This window comes from Poecile atricapillus, chromosome 1 (genome assembly GCF_030490865.1).
Source record: "Poecile atricapillus isolate bPoeAtr1 chromosome 1, bPoeAtr1.hap1, whole genome shotgun sequence".
NCBI classification, from domain to species: Eukaryota; Metazoa; Chordata; class Aves; order Passeriformes; family Paridae; genus Poecile; species Poecile atricapillus.
The window spans coordinates 93,195,163-93,214,990 of record NC_081249.1 but is presented as its reverse complement, the minus strand read 5'-3'; the positions used below and the strand labels follow the sequence as shown (position 1 = coordinate 93,214,990).

The following is a 19,828-nucleotide window of genomic DNA, read 5'->3' as shown; positions in this document are numbered from 1 at the left end:
CCAACCTTCATCCCCAAAGTGCTGTAAGCTTCATTCCCTGAATTAATTACTTTGCTAGGAATGTCCTGGCTGTAGAACAATCACTGTCTCACTTCAATAAGGTTCAAATGGCCTTTATCTATTTAGGGTGTTTCCATTTCTTCTTATCTTTCCTCTGATTTCTCCCCCATAATCTCATAGGGCAGCTGCTCTAAAGAAGCTGAAGAATAAATGGAAGTGTCTTAGAAAGACCTTGTTCTTCTGTCCCCTCACTTGCCCTCTCTTTCTAAACCATCCTCCAGAACTTAAACCAGCAAGGGAGGAAAGATGGGTCAGATCCTGTTTCCCAATACATGTGCCAAGAGCAGCTGTCAACTGCTATATTCAAGCTCTTTGAATCATAAGGTATTTAAGGAATTAAAGAGTACCCTTTCTGGTCTGCAGGACCTGTGTGAAATCAACAGGGGCAGGGGAAAAGAGGAGTAAAGAACAACTTATGGGTAATTTTTTCTAAAGTTTTCCTCAGGTGAAGTAATGAACACAGGAGATAGAGGGGCTGGTAGCTTGGAACCACTCCTGGAGGGAGCCCTTCTGGTTCATCAGGACAGCTGAGCACCTGATTGTTCATCAGATCAACTCTGATCCCAGCTGGTGGCTGGGGACACCCTGCACAAGTCAATTCCTATTTCTCCCCACAAGCATGGCTGTGAAGACCATGGACCCTTGGTAGAGGTCTGTTGAGGTGACAGCACCTTTGGTGCTGTTTGGTAGGAGGCCACTCAATGCCAGTGTAAAAAACCTGCCTCCAGGGCACTCTCATCCTGAAAGAGTTCTTTTACCTTGCCTTTGGCCACTGTACTACGCAGCCTCCCACACGCCCACCACTTTCTGGTGTGACAGAACATCCCCACAGAAGCACCGTGACAGATGACACTGCTGCCAGGAGGGAGCACCCTGTCCTCCCTGGAGCTGCCTTTGCTTGTGACAGTGGCCAAGGGACTGGCCTTGCTAAAGGAGTTCTTACTGTCTGAAAACCTAACCACTCTGGTAGGGCTTCTTCCAGTTGTAGCTGAATTGAAATTACCCAGGTATGGATACAGTGGGCAGGAAGTTTGGGACAAAAGTGCTGGTAATAGGCAGCAATAAATGAACAGTCAGCAGCAGGCATGTCGTTTATCTCAGCTTCCATGTCTGGCTGCATCCATGGATGTGGGAAAGAAACAGCAGTGGAAGAAAGAAAGAGAGCTGCTTCTTTCCTGCTCTCCGGGATGGAAGAATATTTGCAAACGTAGCTGTAACAGGGTTAACACCTCACATTCACAAGGAACATCCTCCCTTTTCTCTCCCCACCCTCTTCCTCCATCACTCCCATTTCTCTGGAGACCTCAATGCTCCCTCTCTCAGCCAAAGTTGGGGAGTTTCCGTGGCAACCTGGCAGCTGGTGTCTAGACACTGTGAAAGATGCTTTGCAGTGGAGCTGTGAGCCTGACTCCCCTCAGCACCCCCTCCCCACTGCCGCACACCCTGAGCATCTCTCCCACCATTCCCTCCCTTTCCATCTACTGCGCACATGGATGCCAATGCAGGCTTGGATTTCCATGGTGGTGCTGGAGGAAGAAAGACATGGGGTGGGATGAGAAGGAGTGGAAATCCCTAAGCCACTGGCTCTTCAGCCTGACAAAGCGCAAAGGCAGCTGGGGTGACAGAACTGTGTCTGGCTATCCTCTGAGGATTTAGCACAATCAGAAAAAGAGGCAGCTGTCCAAGCTTGGACTGAAGTTGCCAGCCATAGGACTTGCAGAAGTTGTGGCTTTTGGGTTTTTTTTTCTCACTGCTGGGGCAACTGAACCATTTTTACATGTCATGAGGTGGTACAGGAATAGGAGGCCCAAGCTACCACGTATTGGGGCCATATTAACATTTTTGCTTCAGCCTTAACAGGCTGACTTGCTTGCTTCTTTCCAGTAATTACTGGGTGACTTCCCTGGACCTCCTGCCTGCTACTTGCACTGGGGACATTCCTCCCCAGCACCTTGTTGCACCAAGGGCTTGCAGATCTCCCAGGTGTCATGTGCTCACCAGGACCCCCAGGGCTCACAGGAATCAGTGCCATGGGTCTGTGTCTACTGAGTGAGGGATTCACCAGGGATTTGGGAGATATCATACAACTCAATACCCTGAACCAGACATTTACCTGAAGTACCCAATTCCTTCATTTCTCAGTGTTTAGCTGGTGCAGCATAAGTCTACCAGTTTTCAGAAGCAGCAAGTCGGGAGAGTGGAGGATTTTAGCTCTGCATATGATGCATCAAAGGGCTGACTGCAATGGGCTAACATGGATCAGAAAGAGAGCTGTATAAGCAACAGCTCTGAACCTGAAGTGTGTCTTGTTTCAGCAGTCTCAGACCTACCATCGTCTGCCTGGAATAGACTTCTGGCTGGCTAGAAGGACAGATGGATCGGGACAGATGAATCAAGCTGTGAAGCCTGGATCCAAATCTGGATCCAAATGTCATTAAAACTAGGAGATGCTCAGAGCAGGGATTTTAAATGAGGCTTTCCAGTACTCCTTAGCCTCAAAAAAAAAAAAAAAAAAAAAAAAAAAAATTAAGTAGAGTTATTCCTGGGTCATGTGAGATCTGCTTATAAAAGGACAGGAAAGCCCAGTTTAATATTTGGGAGCAGAGTGACGACCGGATGAGGAACAGGTTTTCAGTTCCATCTCTGCCCAAGCCGTAGCTGGCAAAGGACAGAGAAAGGAGGAAGCACAACAAATGCTAGAGAGAGCAGTGTCTGAGTAGATTTGGGCAGTACTTCAGCGTGAATGCACAGGAGAGTTCTAGCTGCACAATCAATATCAGCAATAATTATGCAAACACTGAGAAAGCAGCAAAAGCAAAATCTCTGCATCTGTGTTAGAATCCCAGAGTGTTGTACAATTTCTCATCTCTTGGCGTTGGCTGTGGTAATTTAAAGATCTGCAGTGGAACAGAGACAAAAAGGAAAACAAAACCCAAGCCACCAGTCACAAAAGAAATGATCATCAGAGAGGTTGCTGCTACTGTGGTCATAAGCTGATGTCTGCTCTGATTTAATTAATCTTGGCAAGTCAGACGGGAGCTGGGCAGGTCCCAAGAGACAGTGTTTTACCCGGAAATCCACTCAACCTAATTTCACTAATGTAGGGCAGTGGAGAGACTTGGAGAGGAGCCTGCATGCTCAGCCATTAGAGCACAGCATCAGCAAAGGCAGCTGGAAGCACCACCATCCAGCAGAACTGCTGCTTGCGTGCCTGCCTCAGCTTCACAGCAACCAGAGCTGCATATGTTACAGCGTTTGCTCCCCAGCAGGGCTCGCAGACATGACTCTCACCCTTTCCAGGAAATAAGTGGAGTGCTGAGGAGCAGCAGCTCTTTAAGACCCTTTTGCAGCAAGGCTCTGTATCTCACTCCCATCTTGTTACTCTCCCACGAGTAACGTTGTTCCCCAGCAGGTGCTGGTTGGAGCTGCAGGTATGAAGCCTCTCTTTGACACAGGCCCTTCAGCTTGTGGGAAGCAAACACACATCAGCCTCTCCCACCGTGCAGCTCTACCTTTAAACAATTCTGCAGTAACGGCTTAAGGTTTGTCCAAGGCTGCCCAAAAGGTTTCTCAACTTGACTTCACCATCCAGAGTGCTAAATGGAAGTGAGAACAGTGGCAGCTCAGCTCACAGATGAGCAAAATTTCTCTTTGGCAAAATTATCCTGTGCTATAAGATGATCTGGACTGCAGCATAGATTTTCAAAAATTGAAATAAAAATCAAAAGTCTCAAAGCTAGAAGGGTGGGACCACAGGACTAGAGTAACCACGAACAGTGCAAGTGATGACTGATGTGCATTAAGAGAACTGGAAGGGTGGTGATTGCAAGCACAAACTAGGTCGGTTTTGTTGTTAGTTTGAAGTGATTTTTTTTAGCTTTCTGACCAAGCTATTCTTGCTTTTCCCTTCAGGACTGAATTTGCTTTTTTCCATCCCTCAAGTTTGGCTTTTTTTTTTGTTTTTCTTTATATTACAGTTCTGTCTCACCTCCTTCTCTCTCTCCTCTGCTCTCATTTTGTGCATTTGGGTCTTTCTTTTTGCTTTGTAGCTGGGGTGCTCTAGAACAAATGTGAATATCTCCACCTTGGCTTGCTGTGGGTGTAGATATTCCCAGGCTTCAACTTGTCCTAAAGTAGGCCTCCAAATAAGACAGGTTAATAGAGTCTTAGAAATGTCCTATTTATTTCCACTATTTAGAAAGGAAGGAGGGGATGAGAAGATCATCTGCAGATGTCTCTCTGTAGATGTCTGGAGTTAGGTGAGATGTCCATCCACTCCAACTTCAGCTTTCTCATTTCATGATGTCACCATGTGCACATTGATGCTCCCCCAGTCCAGGCCCACCTGAAGAAAGGGCTCATTGCTTCCTTCTTGTTCTGTCCCTTGCAAAGTGGACACAGGGGGCTCTGATTGTGCAGGCAGGAGGAGATCTCACGGTGCTGGCATGTTCAGAAGGGAGACAACTTTAGACAGGTGGAAGTTTGGCTACCCAGGCTTTTGTTCCTCAAGCAGGGGATGGCCTGAATTCTCAACCACCTTTTTGTCACCTTTGCAACAAAGGGCAAAGTGAATGAAAAATACCCAAACTGTGCAGCTCTGGCTGCATAATGGTATTTATCCACTGCAAACCCACAGGTATGATATCCCAGAGTTCAAAAAAGTGGAAAATCAAGACTAGTATTCGGTAAAAGGCAGTGTAAGAGCTATCCTCTCTGATGTATGGAATTCCCAGGACAGCTATCTACTAATCTCCCTGGGGATACCTTGTCCCCCTTTGCTGGGGCACTGAAAACAAGGCTGGAGAAAGCCCAGAAAACATACTGCAGAAATAGCCTGCATCAAACAAACTGGTGAGTCAGATAAACTGTCTCACCTCTCCTTGTGAATCAGAAACTGCTGTTAACTGGCCCTGATGTCACTGGGGTTGTGATGCATTGCTCCCATTGTGCGGAGCGAATCCTTTTCTTTTTACGGCTGTGGCTTAGCAGTGCCACAGCTTGAAATTTTCTTGTATATTTTTGTGCTGAATTTTTTTTTTCCTTCATGATATTTCTCCTTGCTAAAAGTTCATTAGTACATAATAACACCAGGTTGCTTCTTTTCCCTCATCCCAAAGATCAATGAAGCGCTGGTAAGGCTGGTAGGAAATAAGACATAGCTTAGCAGGGTGTAGCAGTACACAGAGTGTTTCCCCTTACTGCTTCAGTATCATGCAAGAGAAAAGACAGTGATTCACAGAATTTTATGCAATAATTCTTATTGAAAAATCCAGAGTTCTTGTTTATATTTGGGATATGCACAGTCCGGCATTTGAATTGTATGACCCCTCTCTGTTGACCTGAATGTGTGATGAAGTGACCTTAAATTGTACCTGCTGCTCCATGATCCCAGTTAGTCCAGTCTATTTCATCCATGGCAGAAATCAGTGCAGTCTCTGGCCTTCTTCAGCAGAGAGTCATCAGCCTGTCACTATCTACTCTCCAGAGAACATTAATGGGGACAGTGAGGCACCTCTGTGCGGTTCCTCTGCCAGCCAGGGATCTCTAGGCGCCATGGGCACTCTCTGGAAATTAGATTTGCCACTGTGGTGAGCTAACAGGGAATAGAACATGGCAGAAAATTGTGTTTCAACTTGCCTGCTCATCCTAAGAGCAAGCACAGCATGGGAGCACTGTGAGCTAACCAACATCACTGCCAGCTCCTCCACCTTGAGTGTGAGCAGGTTTCCTGTCCATCCCTTCTGTCAAGAGCCCACCACTGTAGGAGCTGGACTCCACTTTCAGCTGCTGATTAACAGGGCATCTGCGTAACTTGGTAGCACAGCAGATGTGTATGACCCTCCCCAGTGTCTGTCTGTCCCTGTGCTTGCTGTTGTGCTGTCTGTTGTGCTGTCCTGAAGAGGCTGTGGGACTGCTGGCTAAAACCTGTGCATATTTTTGGTAGGAAGACACAAAATGTTTTAAGCACAATGAAAAGCAGTGTCAGCACTTGTGCTTCTGAAGCCACGTTACATCTTTTGTTGCTCTTTCACTCATCATCCATTTATGTGAGGAGAAAACTCCAGAAGTTCTGCCTTACTAGGATCTCTCAGAGCCTTGTAAGAAATCAGACTTTGCTGCTGGCTAACAATAGTCTTTTTTGCTCAGATTTAGGGGTAGATGGTTGCACACTGGGATTCTACTCTCAGCTTCGTAATTCAATGTGTCTCCTGCTATGAATGCCCTGAAGAGCAGCTTTAAAGAGACTCTCCTCCCTCACAGTGATCAAGTCATTCAGGAAAATTAAAAAAGTAGGCCAGGCTTTACCTCCCAATGATACTTGTTATGATCCTATTTTAATCAGTAGCCTAGTTTGTCTTTGGTCTGTGGTGGTAGCTGTACCAGATATAGATGGAGTCCTTGAATAGCATCCTGCTTATCTGTCCTGTATCAAGGGAAGGAAAGTCCACAGTTGTTTTTGCTGACAGGGGGTTTGCAGATGCAGTGGCTGAGGCCATGGGGATGTTCCCACAGAAATTTTTCCTTCTGGAAAATCAGCAGTCAGAATTTACCAAGATAAAAAGTATTTGAAGGTCCAGAAGCAGAGCCTTTAATGAAGATGATTCAGAATGGAAAGTTGCACACAACTTAAAGGTGATTCATAAGGAAGTGGTGCTTAGTAATATGTTTAAAACCTAGGCTAAAAGAGCTGAAGGGAAGAGGGAAGCAGGAATGTAGCACCTACTGCCAGGATTGGAAGCAAATACAAGTCTGCCATCTGATGGCATCAAATGGACCAGGCCAAAATGCGTGAATGGTGTCAGTAAAGAAAGTTTTACATCCCAGTTAGCATTCTCATGAAACATGGGTATGAGTATGCCAATCCTCACAAACTAAACACTGGCAGCTGAATATCCTCATTGTTAGGCTGACAGCACAGGCCCTGGTGTGATTTTTGTGTACATCAAGTAGCTTTGCATCAGTCAGGTGCCAGACACAGCTATCCTGTTCTGCAGAACAAGAGAGTTTAGCCATATGGACATAAGTTGTGCGGTGCCAGTTGGCCTCAGGGCCAGGGAGCAGCCCCTGGCCCATTTTATTTACTGGTACAATTTAGTTTGATAGCACATCAGAGAAGCCAGAACTGTGCAGGGAACCCACAGTGCTCTCTGAATAAGATGGGTACAGGTATGTGTCATTGCAATGACATGTAGTCTGTCCCACACCACCCAGTCCTTCAGTGCTTGTTTCTTTTCCCAGTTCTTTTTATCCCAAGTATTTATTTTCCCTGTTCTTTATCCCAGTTCTGGACTTCTGCTTGCTTGACCTCTCCATTGACTGTGTATGTGTGGGACTGGTACCCAGTGAGGAAAAGGGACAGATGGCAATGGACCAGTCACTACAGTGCTCTAAGACCCTTGTTCATTACGCTCTCTGACAGCCCTGCAGCCCTGGGTCCACCCCCACTTTGTCCTGTAAAAAGCAATCCACACAGTACATGCACTGTTTCTGAACAAGGCTGGGAACGTGTTAGTGTACCCTGATGAGAGCTGGGCAGTAGAAACTCTGAGACAATTAAATTTATCCTGCTGCAAGGAAGGAGGCTTGGGCTAGATGAACCCAGGAGTGAGCTTACTCCAGCTTGAGGGGCATTCCTTTCATTTGTCTTGTTCCTCCTGGCTGCCTCTGTCTTCCCCTGGGTTCTTATCCTCTGTCTAGTTCATTGTGGGATAGCTCCTAGCACTAGTTTTAACTTCTCATGTGAATGGTGCGCCAGAATAAGGTGTCTGACTGACAGGCAGACCCAACTTCCAGTTATACTCACTGCTTCCCTCCAGGGCAGCTTTGCTTTTGAAAGGAGAGACCAGAAAACTGGAGAGATGTGGCAACCTCTGGATGAAGGCTCAAATTCTTGAAGGCTAGAGACATTTCTCTAGATCTCTATTCAGTGTGAGAGAAGTCTGAGTTACAGGGCATAAAATTCTCCCCTCTAGGTCTCGCAGGCTTCAGGTGTGTATAGAATTTTTTCTTTGAGACTCTCTTTAAGTCTTGGCTGGGAGTATGCATATTGTAACTGGGAGACAATGGTTCAACAGTGGTTGGCACAGCCAGTGGGTTCTGTGAAAGGGTGTGTGATCTAGCTGATAAGCCAGGAGTCTAACCAGTGCCCCTAATGAAATGAACAGTGGCTGTATGTCACATCAGCAGCAAGCAAGGCAGCTCCTTCCAGTGGCACATGCTTTCTGGCTGAAGGTGGTTTGTGAGAGTTACATATTTGCCTGCTGGGCTGAACCTTGGCATGTTCTGTCCATGCTGCAGGAATTCCAGGGACTTTGAGACCTGGGTGACTTTGGAGACAGAGAAGCCTGGAGCCATGCAGTCCATCAGGCTGTGTGCATATGCAGGATGCTCTAGATCATGGCTGACTAACACTGGACCATCTCTTTCTCCACTAGATGCTGTAGAAGAAACCAAACCTACTGAAAGTGCCCAGCAGGAAGAGGTGAAAGAAGAAGAGAGCAAGGCGGACCAAGAAAATGCCTGAACATTAAGAAATGACTCCCCATTGCCCCTCCCTCCCTCCCCCTATCCTCTATCCTTCCTTCCCACCCCAATCTCGATTTCCCCCCTTCCTGCTCGCATCTGTGAGCCTGTCTGTCCCTCTCCCATTACCACTTAAACCCTTTTTCTCTCTGTGTGGCAAACATTTAAAGAAAAAAAAAAAAAGCAGGAAAAATCCCAGTCAAACAGTGTGGCTTAAACATTTCTTTGTTTCTTGGTGTTGTTATGGCAAGTTTTTGGTAATGATGATCCAATCATTTTGGGAAAATTCTTGCACTGTATCAGAGTTCTTTGACCTGGCGCGTGCGTGTGTCTGTCTGCCCACTGCGAGCGCGCTCTCTCTCTCTCTCTCTCCTCTCTCTCTTCTCCAAGTGTGTGTGTGTGCAATGTTACGTTCATCTGAGGAGTCCAGACTTACCGAGTGAGTTAAAAACAAAAGAGGGGGGGAAAAAAAAGGTTCTTTTCTTCCTTTTTCAATGTGATGGAATGAACGAAAGAAAAAACAAACAAAAGACCAAATGCAACAAACAAATGAACAAAAAAAACTACTAAACCCCAGTTTGTTTTCAGAACTAAAACAACAACTAGAAAATGTGCCAATTAGCATAATGCTTGGCTCCAGGCTCCTTTTTCAAACTGAACAATAATTATAATAAATGAGAATAATTATCATTAACACCACCGTGTCGCATTTCTATGCTGCCGTACATCCTGCTGGCCCGTGATCTTTGGTGGGCCACTTGTTGCATGGCCCAGCTGTGCTCCTTGGCCACCAGTCAGTGACTGACTGCTCTCCCTGGCACTACTGAGGGGATTTTTAAGGGGAGCAGGCTCGGATTTTGAGCAAGGTGTTAGCACTGACTAACATAAATAATGAAAGTAGAAAAATCAGTTTTAGGAAAGATCATTGAAAGCGTCCCTCTAGGAGACCTCTAGGCCCTGATTTGGAGAACTGTGGTGGCCTTGGAGGTATGAGCCTGCAGAGGGACCAGCTTTGAGCCACACCCAAGGTCTAACCCCTGCCAAGGGCTGTGAGGTGACAGAGCCCTAGGATCTGAGCTTCTCGCCACAGTAGGATGATGCTCATCCCACTGGGCTGGAGTTGAAGTCCCTGAGTAGCATAGCATGCCCCCCAAATATGTTCAGTTTGGCAAAACAAATTGGGCCAATTACTATTCAATATTTATTGAATAAATAAATGGGCAGGACGAGGCCTGGTGGCCTAGGAGCCAGTTGGTGGCACTTGGAGAAGTACCTCATTCCTGCTCCTGCCAAACCTAGGGTGCTTCACCCAGATCTAATGAGGGCAAGGTTTTCAGCTGTCATTTATGGCTGTGGGCAGAGCCCCACCTCCTAAATCTCCATCACTGCTTCCCACAGGTTGCAGCCTGTTCCTGGTGCCACCCAGCCTGTCCTGGCAGAGGACAGACAGACACCAAACCCTGAGCCTGTACAGCCATCTGGGTCTGCTGCTGTCTTTATGAGCTATGAGAGCAAACAGTTAAAATGCATTTAGTAGTATCTGGGCTTTCATAAAAGCTAATTACTGCTCTTTCACTGCCCTGATTAATTTCATGTGCTTTCCCAGCAGCTCCTGCATGGTTTCCTGGCCTCGCTGGCAATGACAGCCAGAGTACCCTGCAGCATAACTGTGTGATGCTGCAGGACCAGGATAAAATTGTCCTCACAGCAGGAAGACCAAAGGATGGGAATGTTGACAGCTCCAGCATCCTTTGATGGCCGATGCTTCTTGGAGTGGCAGCCCCATGGCCTTTGGAGGGATGGCTGGCACTTCTTGCCCTACTCCTTTGTTCTTCTCCATCTCTTTGTTGGAAATAGGGAGAAAAGATGAACGGTGTCTCCTCAGAAATGATCGCTTTGAACGTAGACCGCTCACTGGAAGTGCCATCAAAACATGTCGGGATTCATTTCCATGTGCTTCCTGGCATTCTGTAGAAATAAGAGAGAGAGAGACAGGGAGGGTTTTTTTTCTAAAGAGAGGGAAAGAGAGAGTGGGAGATAGATTGGACAAAGATTTTTAAAAACAGGGATTAGAGAGATGAGGGGGGGAAAGATTTTTGAGTGGATAGATGGATGATAGGGAGAGAGAGGGGAGTATAGCTAGAGAAAGAAAGATTAGAGTGCAAAAGATGAGAGAGAGACAGGAAGAAATTAGATAATACGGAGCAATAGATGATTGATAGAGATAGTGAAACGTAGATAGCTAAAGTAGATTAGACAGACTAAATAGGTAGAAAGATGGGCTGACTGACAGATAGGTATTGTGTCATACTTCATAAATGATATATATGCTAATATTCCCATGTCATGATGGGTGGTAAACCCTGAGACACCTTCCAGCCTGACCTCAATTCAGCAAATGTAGCGCAGACATCAGGCATTGCTTGGACCGTATGTCAGGTCTCACCACCCCGCCCGTGTCTGCCATGGGAGCAGCGGGGTGTGGGTGGTGTTTGGGAGGGAGAGCGCTCTGAGGGACACGGGGGCTGAGGCGTAGGGAGGAGAGGTGTACAGTATGTTTGCTGTTTGTAGCACACAAGGGGCCCAGCCCAGCGCAGACACTGCAGACACCCCGTGTCTCTAGCACCAAGTTGAGAGAACTGAGGTTCAGCTCTCCGGATTTGTGGGAGAGGTGTTTGGGAGGGGCAGGAAGGAGGGACCATGGTTTTTGTTTGGCCTTATCTCCTGTCATGACCATTTTAAAAGGTTTTCTGTCTTGCCTGTTTCTGCAAAGACCATATGGTTTCCCTGCTCTTCTGATTTCAGACCCCAAAGTTTTCATCTTGCCTCCACTTTGCTATTACTATTTTTAACTTTATAAGGAAAAGAAAACCGCTTCTCATGTCTTCCTGGACGTAGGCCTTCCTCCCTCCTCAAAAAATGAAACAGCTTTCCTTCCCCAGGGACCTTTGTATTTCGCATGTTGCCTCCCCCTTGGCTGATGGTTGGGGCATTGCGCGTGTTTTGTCACCGTTTGTAAGAACATACTTTGCCATGTTGCTTAGAGAACAAAGGGTTGGGTTTTGTGTTTTGGTTTTTTTCCCCCCACAAAGAGAACGGGATATGTGGTTACCAACTGCAAACCTAAATAATTTAAATACCAATTCCTCTCCCTTGGTTCCAGTTTAAAACTACTGGCTGTAACCAAGCACCCCCTATCTTTATTATTGTACCGTGTCCTGATCCTGCCAGAGAATCAGGGCAAAGAGAGCGTGAGAGAGAGCACAGAGACAAACCCTGCCTTGAGCAGGCAGTGGTTTAATGTGTAATACACAAGATTTGTATAGGAAGCTGGGCTGTCTTCAGGGTACAGGAAGAGAGCAGAGAAAAGCATTTGGATTTCCTTGAGTTGCCTCTTCAGCCAGATTTTCAAAGGCTAAAAGGAAACACTATAAAGGATGTAGCATGGGACGGAAACTGGAAAGAGAACAAGGGTATTTGAGGAATGATTTTTCTAGCGAGACATCAAGTGAGCTGAAAGCAGCAGAAGAGGCAGGAGGTCCCAGAAGTAAAGAGTGGGGCAAAGAGTCATCAGCAGAGTAGTTGAAGCTTTTCTCCTACTCCCACTGCAACAACCAACAGGAATTCCCTAGGGAGTATGTATCTAATTCTCTCTCCCTCAAGAGGGTAGAGGTTTTCCTGGGGGTGCTCTGTGGTTGTTATTTTATGTAAAAAAAGGGCAGGGCATGCTGGAGTGACTCACACTGGGAATATGATGCCTGACCTCACCATGCAGTGCTGTGGAAATTCAGGGTCCTAGAGGGGCTTTTTCCATGCCCCTGTTGTAAGATATGCTAGTGACCCACAGCTATCCTGAATGCTCGAACCAGCTGTAGGCCAGCTCTTGACATTTCACTACTACATTTCACTAGACTAAGCCTTGAAAAAGTGAAAAAAAAATCCGACATAAACTCCATCAATGCAGTAGATTGTAAGCATGAATTTGGTCTGACTTGCAATGCTTGTGGCATTCTGACTGTCTGCACTGATAGCAGATGAAACCCCACAACCCTTGCAGTAGTTGCATCAGCCAAGGAGCTTTTCCGTGAGCCACATTCCAAAGGGAGGGGAAGGGCATCTTGCTGAGATCCCTTCAGACACAGTGTTTTCCAATCCTAAACCCTAATGCAGCCCAATGAGAGGCTTTAGCCAGAAGGAACTCACCTGTGGTGACCACATAAACACTATTGCTTGGGAAACATGTTACTCCAGATTAAAGAAATACCCATGACTGATGGAGAGGAGTTTAGAAAAAATGGAAAGGAGAAAGAAAGGAAGGGGGAATTCACACCGAACTCCCCACAGGAGTTATTTCTTTTTTTCCTGTGGTCTCCAAACAGCAAACTAGCACTTGTGACTCTTCATACTGAGGATTTGCTGTTTGTCATAGGTGTCTTAGGAAGGAAATGGAGTGGCTGTGGTTTGCAGAGGTGGAGGGAAGGGTTTGAATGAATGTTTTTGTGGTTCCTCTTGGCTAAAAAATCTGCTTGGTGGTCACCTGCAGCTCAGCGGCACCAGAGGTGACTTTGGGGGTCCTCTTCCAGGCCTGTGCTCAGATTCCCTGCTTTTCTGCATTGCCACATTAGCACTTTCACTGGATATTTAGAGCACCTCAGGACTGGTTCTCCTCTCGCTCACACTGGGATAACTCAGGAGTCACTCCACTGGAACCAGTGGTGTTAATCTGGTGTGAAAATAATGCGAGAGGAGGATTCAACTCCTCGGGGAGGGGGTGGGGATTTTCCAGGTCCCCGAGGGGGAAAAAAAAATCAATGGGAGTTACATGTCTAACTGCCTCTTGTGCCTGTGAAAGTCTGCCCCTTATCTACCTATATGTATATAGGGTACAGTTTTCAGAATAACCTAAGTGACATGGGCACTTGAGAGCACACATTTCACTGGCTTTCAAAGAGACGCAAGTTCCTAAGGCCCAGATGCTGAAGGATGTCCAAACTCCTCTCTGCAGCGCATTTGGGAGGTCTCAGGCCTGAAATTCTCCAGTCATTTTCCAAAATGGAACTGAAGATCATGAGTCATTTAGGTGGTCCTGAAAGCGCTACCCTCTATCCATTTTTCAGGGTGTTGATCTCAGGTCATGTGCGAGCCTGCATTCTTACCTACAATGCTTTATTACTACATTCTTCTGTTGAGCAATACTTGGAAGAAGAGGTGAAGGTCGAGATTTGCAGAACAGGCTAGAGACCCCAGTGGCTCACATCTGGAGTGCCCAACTTGAGAGACACCTCACTGGGGTCCGAGCCACAGGTCCCCTGTATGCTCTGAACATCAAGATTCATGTATTACACACCCAGAACCACTGGTCACTTCTAAAAAAAGAAATCCCAGCCTGAGACCTAGACTACTCTCACAAAAGAAAATCCCAGGTGAACTGTTCACCCAATAGCTTGGTTTTTCTGCTCATGCCTGTTCCCAATGAATAAAACAAATCCCTGTGCATCACCTAAGCCCTATTTTGAGGAGTTCCACTGGCATACAGCTGAAGTAACACAGTAATAAATCGGGGCCTGAAGAAGGTGGCTACAGCCTAGAGAGTATCAAGAACTGTGACGTGTCTGGAAGCTAAAAAGAGCAGAACTTGACAATTAGAGCGGCCCATTTCCGATGCTCTTGTGTGAGGATCTGGAAAGAGTCTCTCACTCATTGTACTTGTGCATTATGAATGTGTCCATCTGCAGAGATCTAATGTACACATATGTCCTGAATATTGTCCTAAGGTTGCAAGCTTCAAAAATGAGCAGAAAACATTCCCGAGAAGTGAGAATAATACAGATGTCTGTATTTGAAAAATTGGTTCAAATAAAGTCTCTCACTTATAGATACGTGTAGTTGTGTGCAATTATTTGCTCCTGGCATAGAAATTTCTCCCTTGTGTAGGACTTGGATTCTATTGCAAAAAAAATCTCATTTCATTCTCCCTTGACCTTCTCAGTCAAGTCCTTCTAGTGTGAAAAAAAACCTTTGTACTGATTCTGTCTGGGTAAAAAGCTATGTTAAATTGAAATGATGAACTAAAAGGCCATAGAGGCCAGCATGTTTTTATTGTGCTTAATATCCATTGAGGTAGAATATCTAACTGCCCTGATGGAAGATGTGGCCTCCTGTGCAAAAGTCCTGGGTTTTTATATATTATGACACAGACATCCCCATGGATGCTCTGACCCAGGAAAGGCCTGTGGCTGTCTGGGAACTGCCTGGAAACTGCCTGGAAAAGGCTGAACTGAGAAACAATGTGCTTGGACACCACAAAGCTGCAAAATGTCCATGGCCATATCTGGGCTTGGGATGTCCTGAGTCAGGGAATCTACTTGGATGTAGAAATAAGAATGGGGGTCACCAGCAAGTAATGATGGTTGGACCTCTGGAGATCATCCAGTCCAACCCTTCTACCAAGCCAGGGTCACCTAGGGCAGGTGACACAGATGCCAGATTGTCTCCAGAGAGGGAGAGTTCAGGGACAGACTTCCCTGGTCAGCTGTTCCTGTCCTCTGCCACCCTCAATGGAAAGGAGTTAGGCAACCCTGTGCAAGCTTATCTAAAGACATCAAATTCCTCATTGGATTTAAATCTTCAGTATCTCACTAGGAAACCCCAGAAGTTGTTGAGATAGAAATATATATTTCAGTAGCTAAGAAGCCCCACCAATTATTTCCCTCAGTATCAAGTTTGTGCCAAGTGCAATGATATATGAACAGAGCAGGAATTGCTGCCTGGGCTGTGCTAGGCTTCTGACTTAATCCTGAGCTGTATCTGACAGCAGCTCAAGAGCAGAGCTGAAATCAAGCATTTTTGTCACATCTATTCATCCCAGGAAGCTTTGCAACCACTGTTTAGAAATCACTTGCAACTCATCTATGAAATACAGCAGCTGGCTTAGCAAGGGCCCAGAAAATTCCTGATGAGGCTCCAAGGAGCTGCCTGGGAAACAGAGCAGACCTCAGCACCTCACATGGGATCCGGACAAAGTGCCAATTTACAAATGACACAATTAGATGTCTGTATTCTTGTATGTAATCATCAGTTGCCTCGTGGCTTCTCCAAAAAAGGCGTGGACTACATCTTGTGTGCAAACAAATATTAAGCATGCAAAATCAAGTGGTTTCAATTAGCCACATCACTGGATTGCAGGGATCAGCCCTGGCAGATTGGCTTTGCTTCCATGGGGCAAAACACCTCTAAAAAGACACTCAAGGACCTCTCTCCAAGTCAATGGCTGTCTTGAGGTAGCAAGACTGCCTTGCACTCTTTTATCTGCAGCACAGCAGAGGAGGAGGGCAGGAGTTGGCCCAGGGCATGTGTGTCAGCTGAAGCTCAGTCTAATGTAAACCTCCACCTGAGACTTCATGCATGGCAAACTTTTTGTGCCTTCTTATAATTTCCAGAGTTGCATTCTAGCCACTGCAAGAAGAAATAAAATTTCTGCCTGAATTGCAGAAAATGACCCATGGCTCACCTTAGGTTTTCAACCTCCCCCAGTTGCCCAGGTGAACTTCCTTTGGATGTCTTGCCACATCTATGGACTACACCAGTAAACTTTCCCCAGTTTCTGAGTGAGCAAAGTGTTTCCCATTCCTTTGGTGGCCCCTTGGCTTAGCCCACCCTGGGCTGGGGAAGACCTCCTTTCCTTAGGGAAACTGCAACAGGAACTTCAGGTTTCCTGGTTTTTGACAATGCCAACAGCTTCACAGCACACTTGCCACCCTCATTGCTCTACTGAGTTCACAGGCAAAAGACTATTGTTTCTCACAGAATCGAATTTCTAAGTCTGCTTTCCTTTATCCAGCAGGGAATATGAAGCACATATGAAGCACTCTGTAATAGACATCTACAGTCTCCCAGTCTGCAACACTTTGTCCTTTTTTACCAGTATACAGAGCTGGCATCAAGTTTGAACCGGGCTACTCCCTTGCTAAAGATAAGTGAAAAAGTGAGAGGAAATTATGCACTTCTGTACCTAACATCACTTTTGTTTATTGAAAATGAAATTATTTTTCTCCATGTAGAGCCACTTTTATATATTAAAGAGGAAATAATTTTTCCTCTAGCTTGGCATGAATCTCTGAACATTAATAATAAGAGAAGCAAGGAAGTGAAAGCCCATTTCTCTCAGAGGAACACCACTGTGACTGAGAGGCAGGGTTTGCAGAGAGGTGATAGCTTGTACAAGACAGACTGGGGTACTTGTATCCCATGTCTGTATCAGCCTACAACCCAAACTACAAGCTGTGTATAGGTAGAAAGGCATTGCTTAATGTAATTATGGCAGCTGATTAAGCAAATTATGACTAAAATGTAATTAGCACTTCAGGAGCAATGGGTGGATGCTTAGCCAAGAGAGAGAGAGAAGAGTCATTATCTGTGGTGAGAGAGAGGAAGGGTGGTACAGGTCATTGGTGGCTGGATAACAAGGAAGAGTTAATTGGGGTGAACTGAAAAATGCTGGTGAGGGCTCTCCCTGCTGAGCCCATAATTATGCTTTTCTTACCTTGATACAGTCATCTTCTGAAGGGTTTTGTGGCCCTCCTTAGGACCCTGAGCCACAGAGGCAAAAAACAGTTTCTCGTATTGGAGGTGAGAGGTAATGAAGAGGGTTCCATTTCCCCCTCTACTCTGGGTGTCCCCATCCTTGGCCATTTATCTGTGTACAGTCTGTAGCTTAAATGTCAATTTAAAGCCTCATTCAACACCTGTCTGTGCAGCAGCTCACGGTTTAAGCGTGGAGATGATTTCACTGTGGAAGTGAAAAGCAGAGGCTCCTTCCTTGTGCTTCATCAGGTCCCGAGTCTTTCCTTCTTGGGTCTCTTTCCTTCTGAGGCAGACCTGAATGATTTAAGACAAACAGCGAAAGCTAAGAAACTGCCACACTTCCTGGTGGCCTAAGGGGGTGCTGGTGTCTAACGGCAGAGACACCTTGAGCTTTTGGATGTGGAAGACCAATGTTCCTGGAAACTATGGAGAAGTTGTCTCTGAGGGGCAGTTCTGTGAGTGAAGACAGGTCACCTTCTTTAGAAGTCACTTAAAGACCAGAAGACAAATCCTGTTTGAATGCCAGCATCCAGCAAAAGGGTGAGCAGTTCCTGCACGCTGGCACTTTGGCTTCCTTGACCCCGCTGCTTCTCAGTAACAAAAAGAGAGAAGACCTACAGCTGGGGGCTGTCTCCCCCACACTTCTTCTCCATGCATAACAGCCAAGCCTGGTGCCAGACACTCCACAGGGCACGTTTGGCAGTCAGGGCTGGAAGAACAGGGTACAAGGCAGGGTGCATGGTCTGGAAAGACCTCACACACTGACTGGTCTCTAGGAAAAAGCCAAAGGCCAATCACCATCCCATCTCTCATGTCAGGGAAGGGTTCTGCTTGGCCCAGGGCATGGGCTGGGGCAGGATGCTGGTGGCTGGAGAGGGCTGGCTCTGCCTGGCCGTGGCCTCTGGGCTGTTGCCACGCGCTGCTTGCGGCCCCTCGCCGGCGACAGACCATTAATAAGACTTTCCAGCCTGTCACTTCCACGCTGAATCCTTTGAAAGCCGCGCTCCTCTGGGCCCATTAGAGGGAGGAACTGTCTCTGTTGAAACATATGGGGCTGTCAGGCTCTGTCTGTTGCTCTGAAAGCTGCCGCCGCTCTCGCTGCTTGCTGATGGGGGGGCAGCAGCTGCCTGGAGGAGGCTGTGATCAGCATGGGGACGTGGGAAGGGGCTGGGGGAAGATAGAGGGTGAGCTGGGAAGATGCTGACAAACAGTGTGCTGGTAGCTGGTGGGCTGCTGCAGGACACTGGGATGCTGGGTCCCAAGGGGAAGTCCCTCATGCTATGAGTGGGAGAGGGGGAAGAGGTACATCTGAGGGCAACTGGGTGGTGAATATGGGTACATAGGGACAGGCTGAGGCAGCAGGAGACATGGCTGACAGCAGAGATGCTGGACTTGTCTGGGAAAGGAGAGGATGGCAGCAGTGTTGGGTGACTATGGGAACGTTGCAAAAGGGGGACTTTGGAAAGCATCATGCGGGCACATGGCGCTAGGGTTTCTCATTAAGCGGCACACCCGCCCCCCAGCTCCATTTGCAGAGACAGAATAGGATTTAATGGAGTCCCTTGACTTTTTCTTCTGAAATATTCATAGGTTTTAGCAGTCCATTTCATGCTCACCTCCTTCTCCATTAACGAGCATCAAAGAGGGACTGGTGGAAAGTAGGCTGCTGTGGAGCCAGGGAGACAGAAAAAGGGACCTGTGCCTCTGCCCAGGGACTGCTGGGAAGCAATCCATTCCTGGGCTGCTCCATGGCCCTCTCACTAGGCCTGCAAAATGACTGGAAATGAGCCCTGGGCAGCATGCAGAGGGAGGTGATTAATACAGTGGAAAAGGAAGGAAACCAATTAAGCAGAGCGCTGTCTGGAGCTGCTGCCCCCACCCCTGTCACACAGATATACCCACGTCTGTCTCCCTGCCTGTCTTCTTAATGTGCAAGGCCAAGAGCTCTGTAAGAATTGTACAGGCTGACAAAAATGCCTGGAGGCAATTAGTTCCCTCCTTGCCTTAGCACTAACGCTGTGCCGGGATACAGGGAAAGTCCAGAGCTTGCATGAGACAGCACAGAAGCGCAGAAGTTGGATTATGGATGCCCCATGTAGTCAGCAGTACTTGGCACAGCAAGGATCACGCTGGGAAGTTTGGAGAAACGGTGTAATAAATAATGCAATTGCACTCTGGTGTATGAAATGTCCCAGAAGATCGGGGCAGGTGGGATCTCAGAGCATTTTCCAGATCTGTTAGGTACTAAACCCAGGCTCTAATAGTCTAACTGATATATCCCCACCAAAGTCTACAATGAAGTATCTCTAGAATTCTAGAGAACGGTGTCCCTGCTCATGGCAGGGGGGTTGGAACTAGATGGTCTTTAAAGACCTTTCCAACCCAAAACATTCTATGATTCTATGATTTTGGGGGTGGGGAGAGGTGCAACTCTCACAACTTTGCTCCAGAGTCAAACCTTTTTTGCAGTAGTCACACTCCTAAACCAGGCAGCTTAAAGTCCTGAGAAAAATTTTATCAAGGACTCCATGGACAACAGTAGAACCTTGATAGTGCTCTAGGAAAACAAGGTGGTCCTCCACCTGTGCTATTCCTGCAGAAAGTACAAGAGATGCTCAACAATGGGCTTCCAAGTTCACTTGGCTTCTCTCTGCGTTATTGC

The 19,828-nt window shown here is 46.8% G+C and overlaps 1 protein-coding gene across 1 annotated transcript in view; it reads left to right on the top strand.

Moving 5' to 3' along the window:
• GAP43 (growth associated protein 43) overlaps positions 1–9,277 on the top strand; it is a 52,051-nt gene extending 42,774 nt beyond the window's left edge. Inside the window, exon 3 of the mRNA XM_058854675.1 lies at positions 8,496–9,277. Coding sequence (XP_058710658.1) covers positions 8,496–8,584 — 89 coding nt within the window. The 3' untranslated portion in view covers positions 8,585–9,277. The remainder of the gene's footprint in view (positions 1–8,495) is intronic.
• The last annotated feature ends 10,551 nt before the right edge of the window (positions 9,278–19,828 follow it).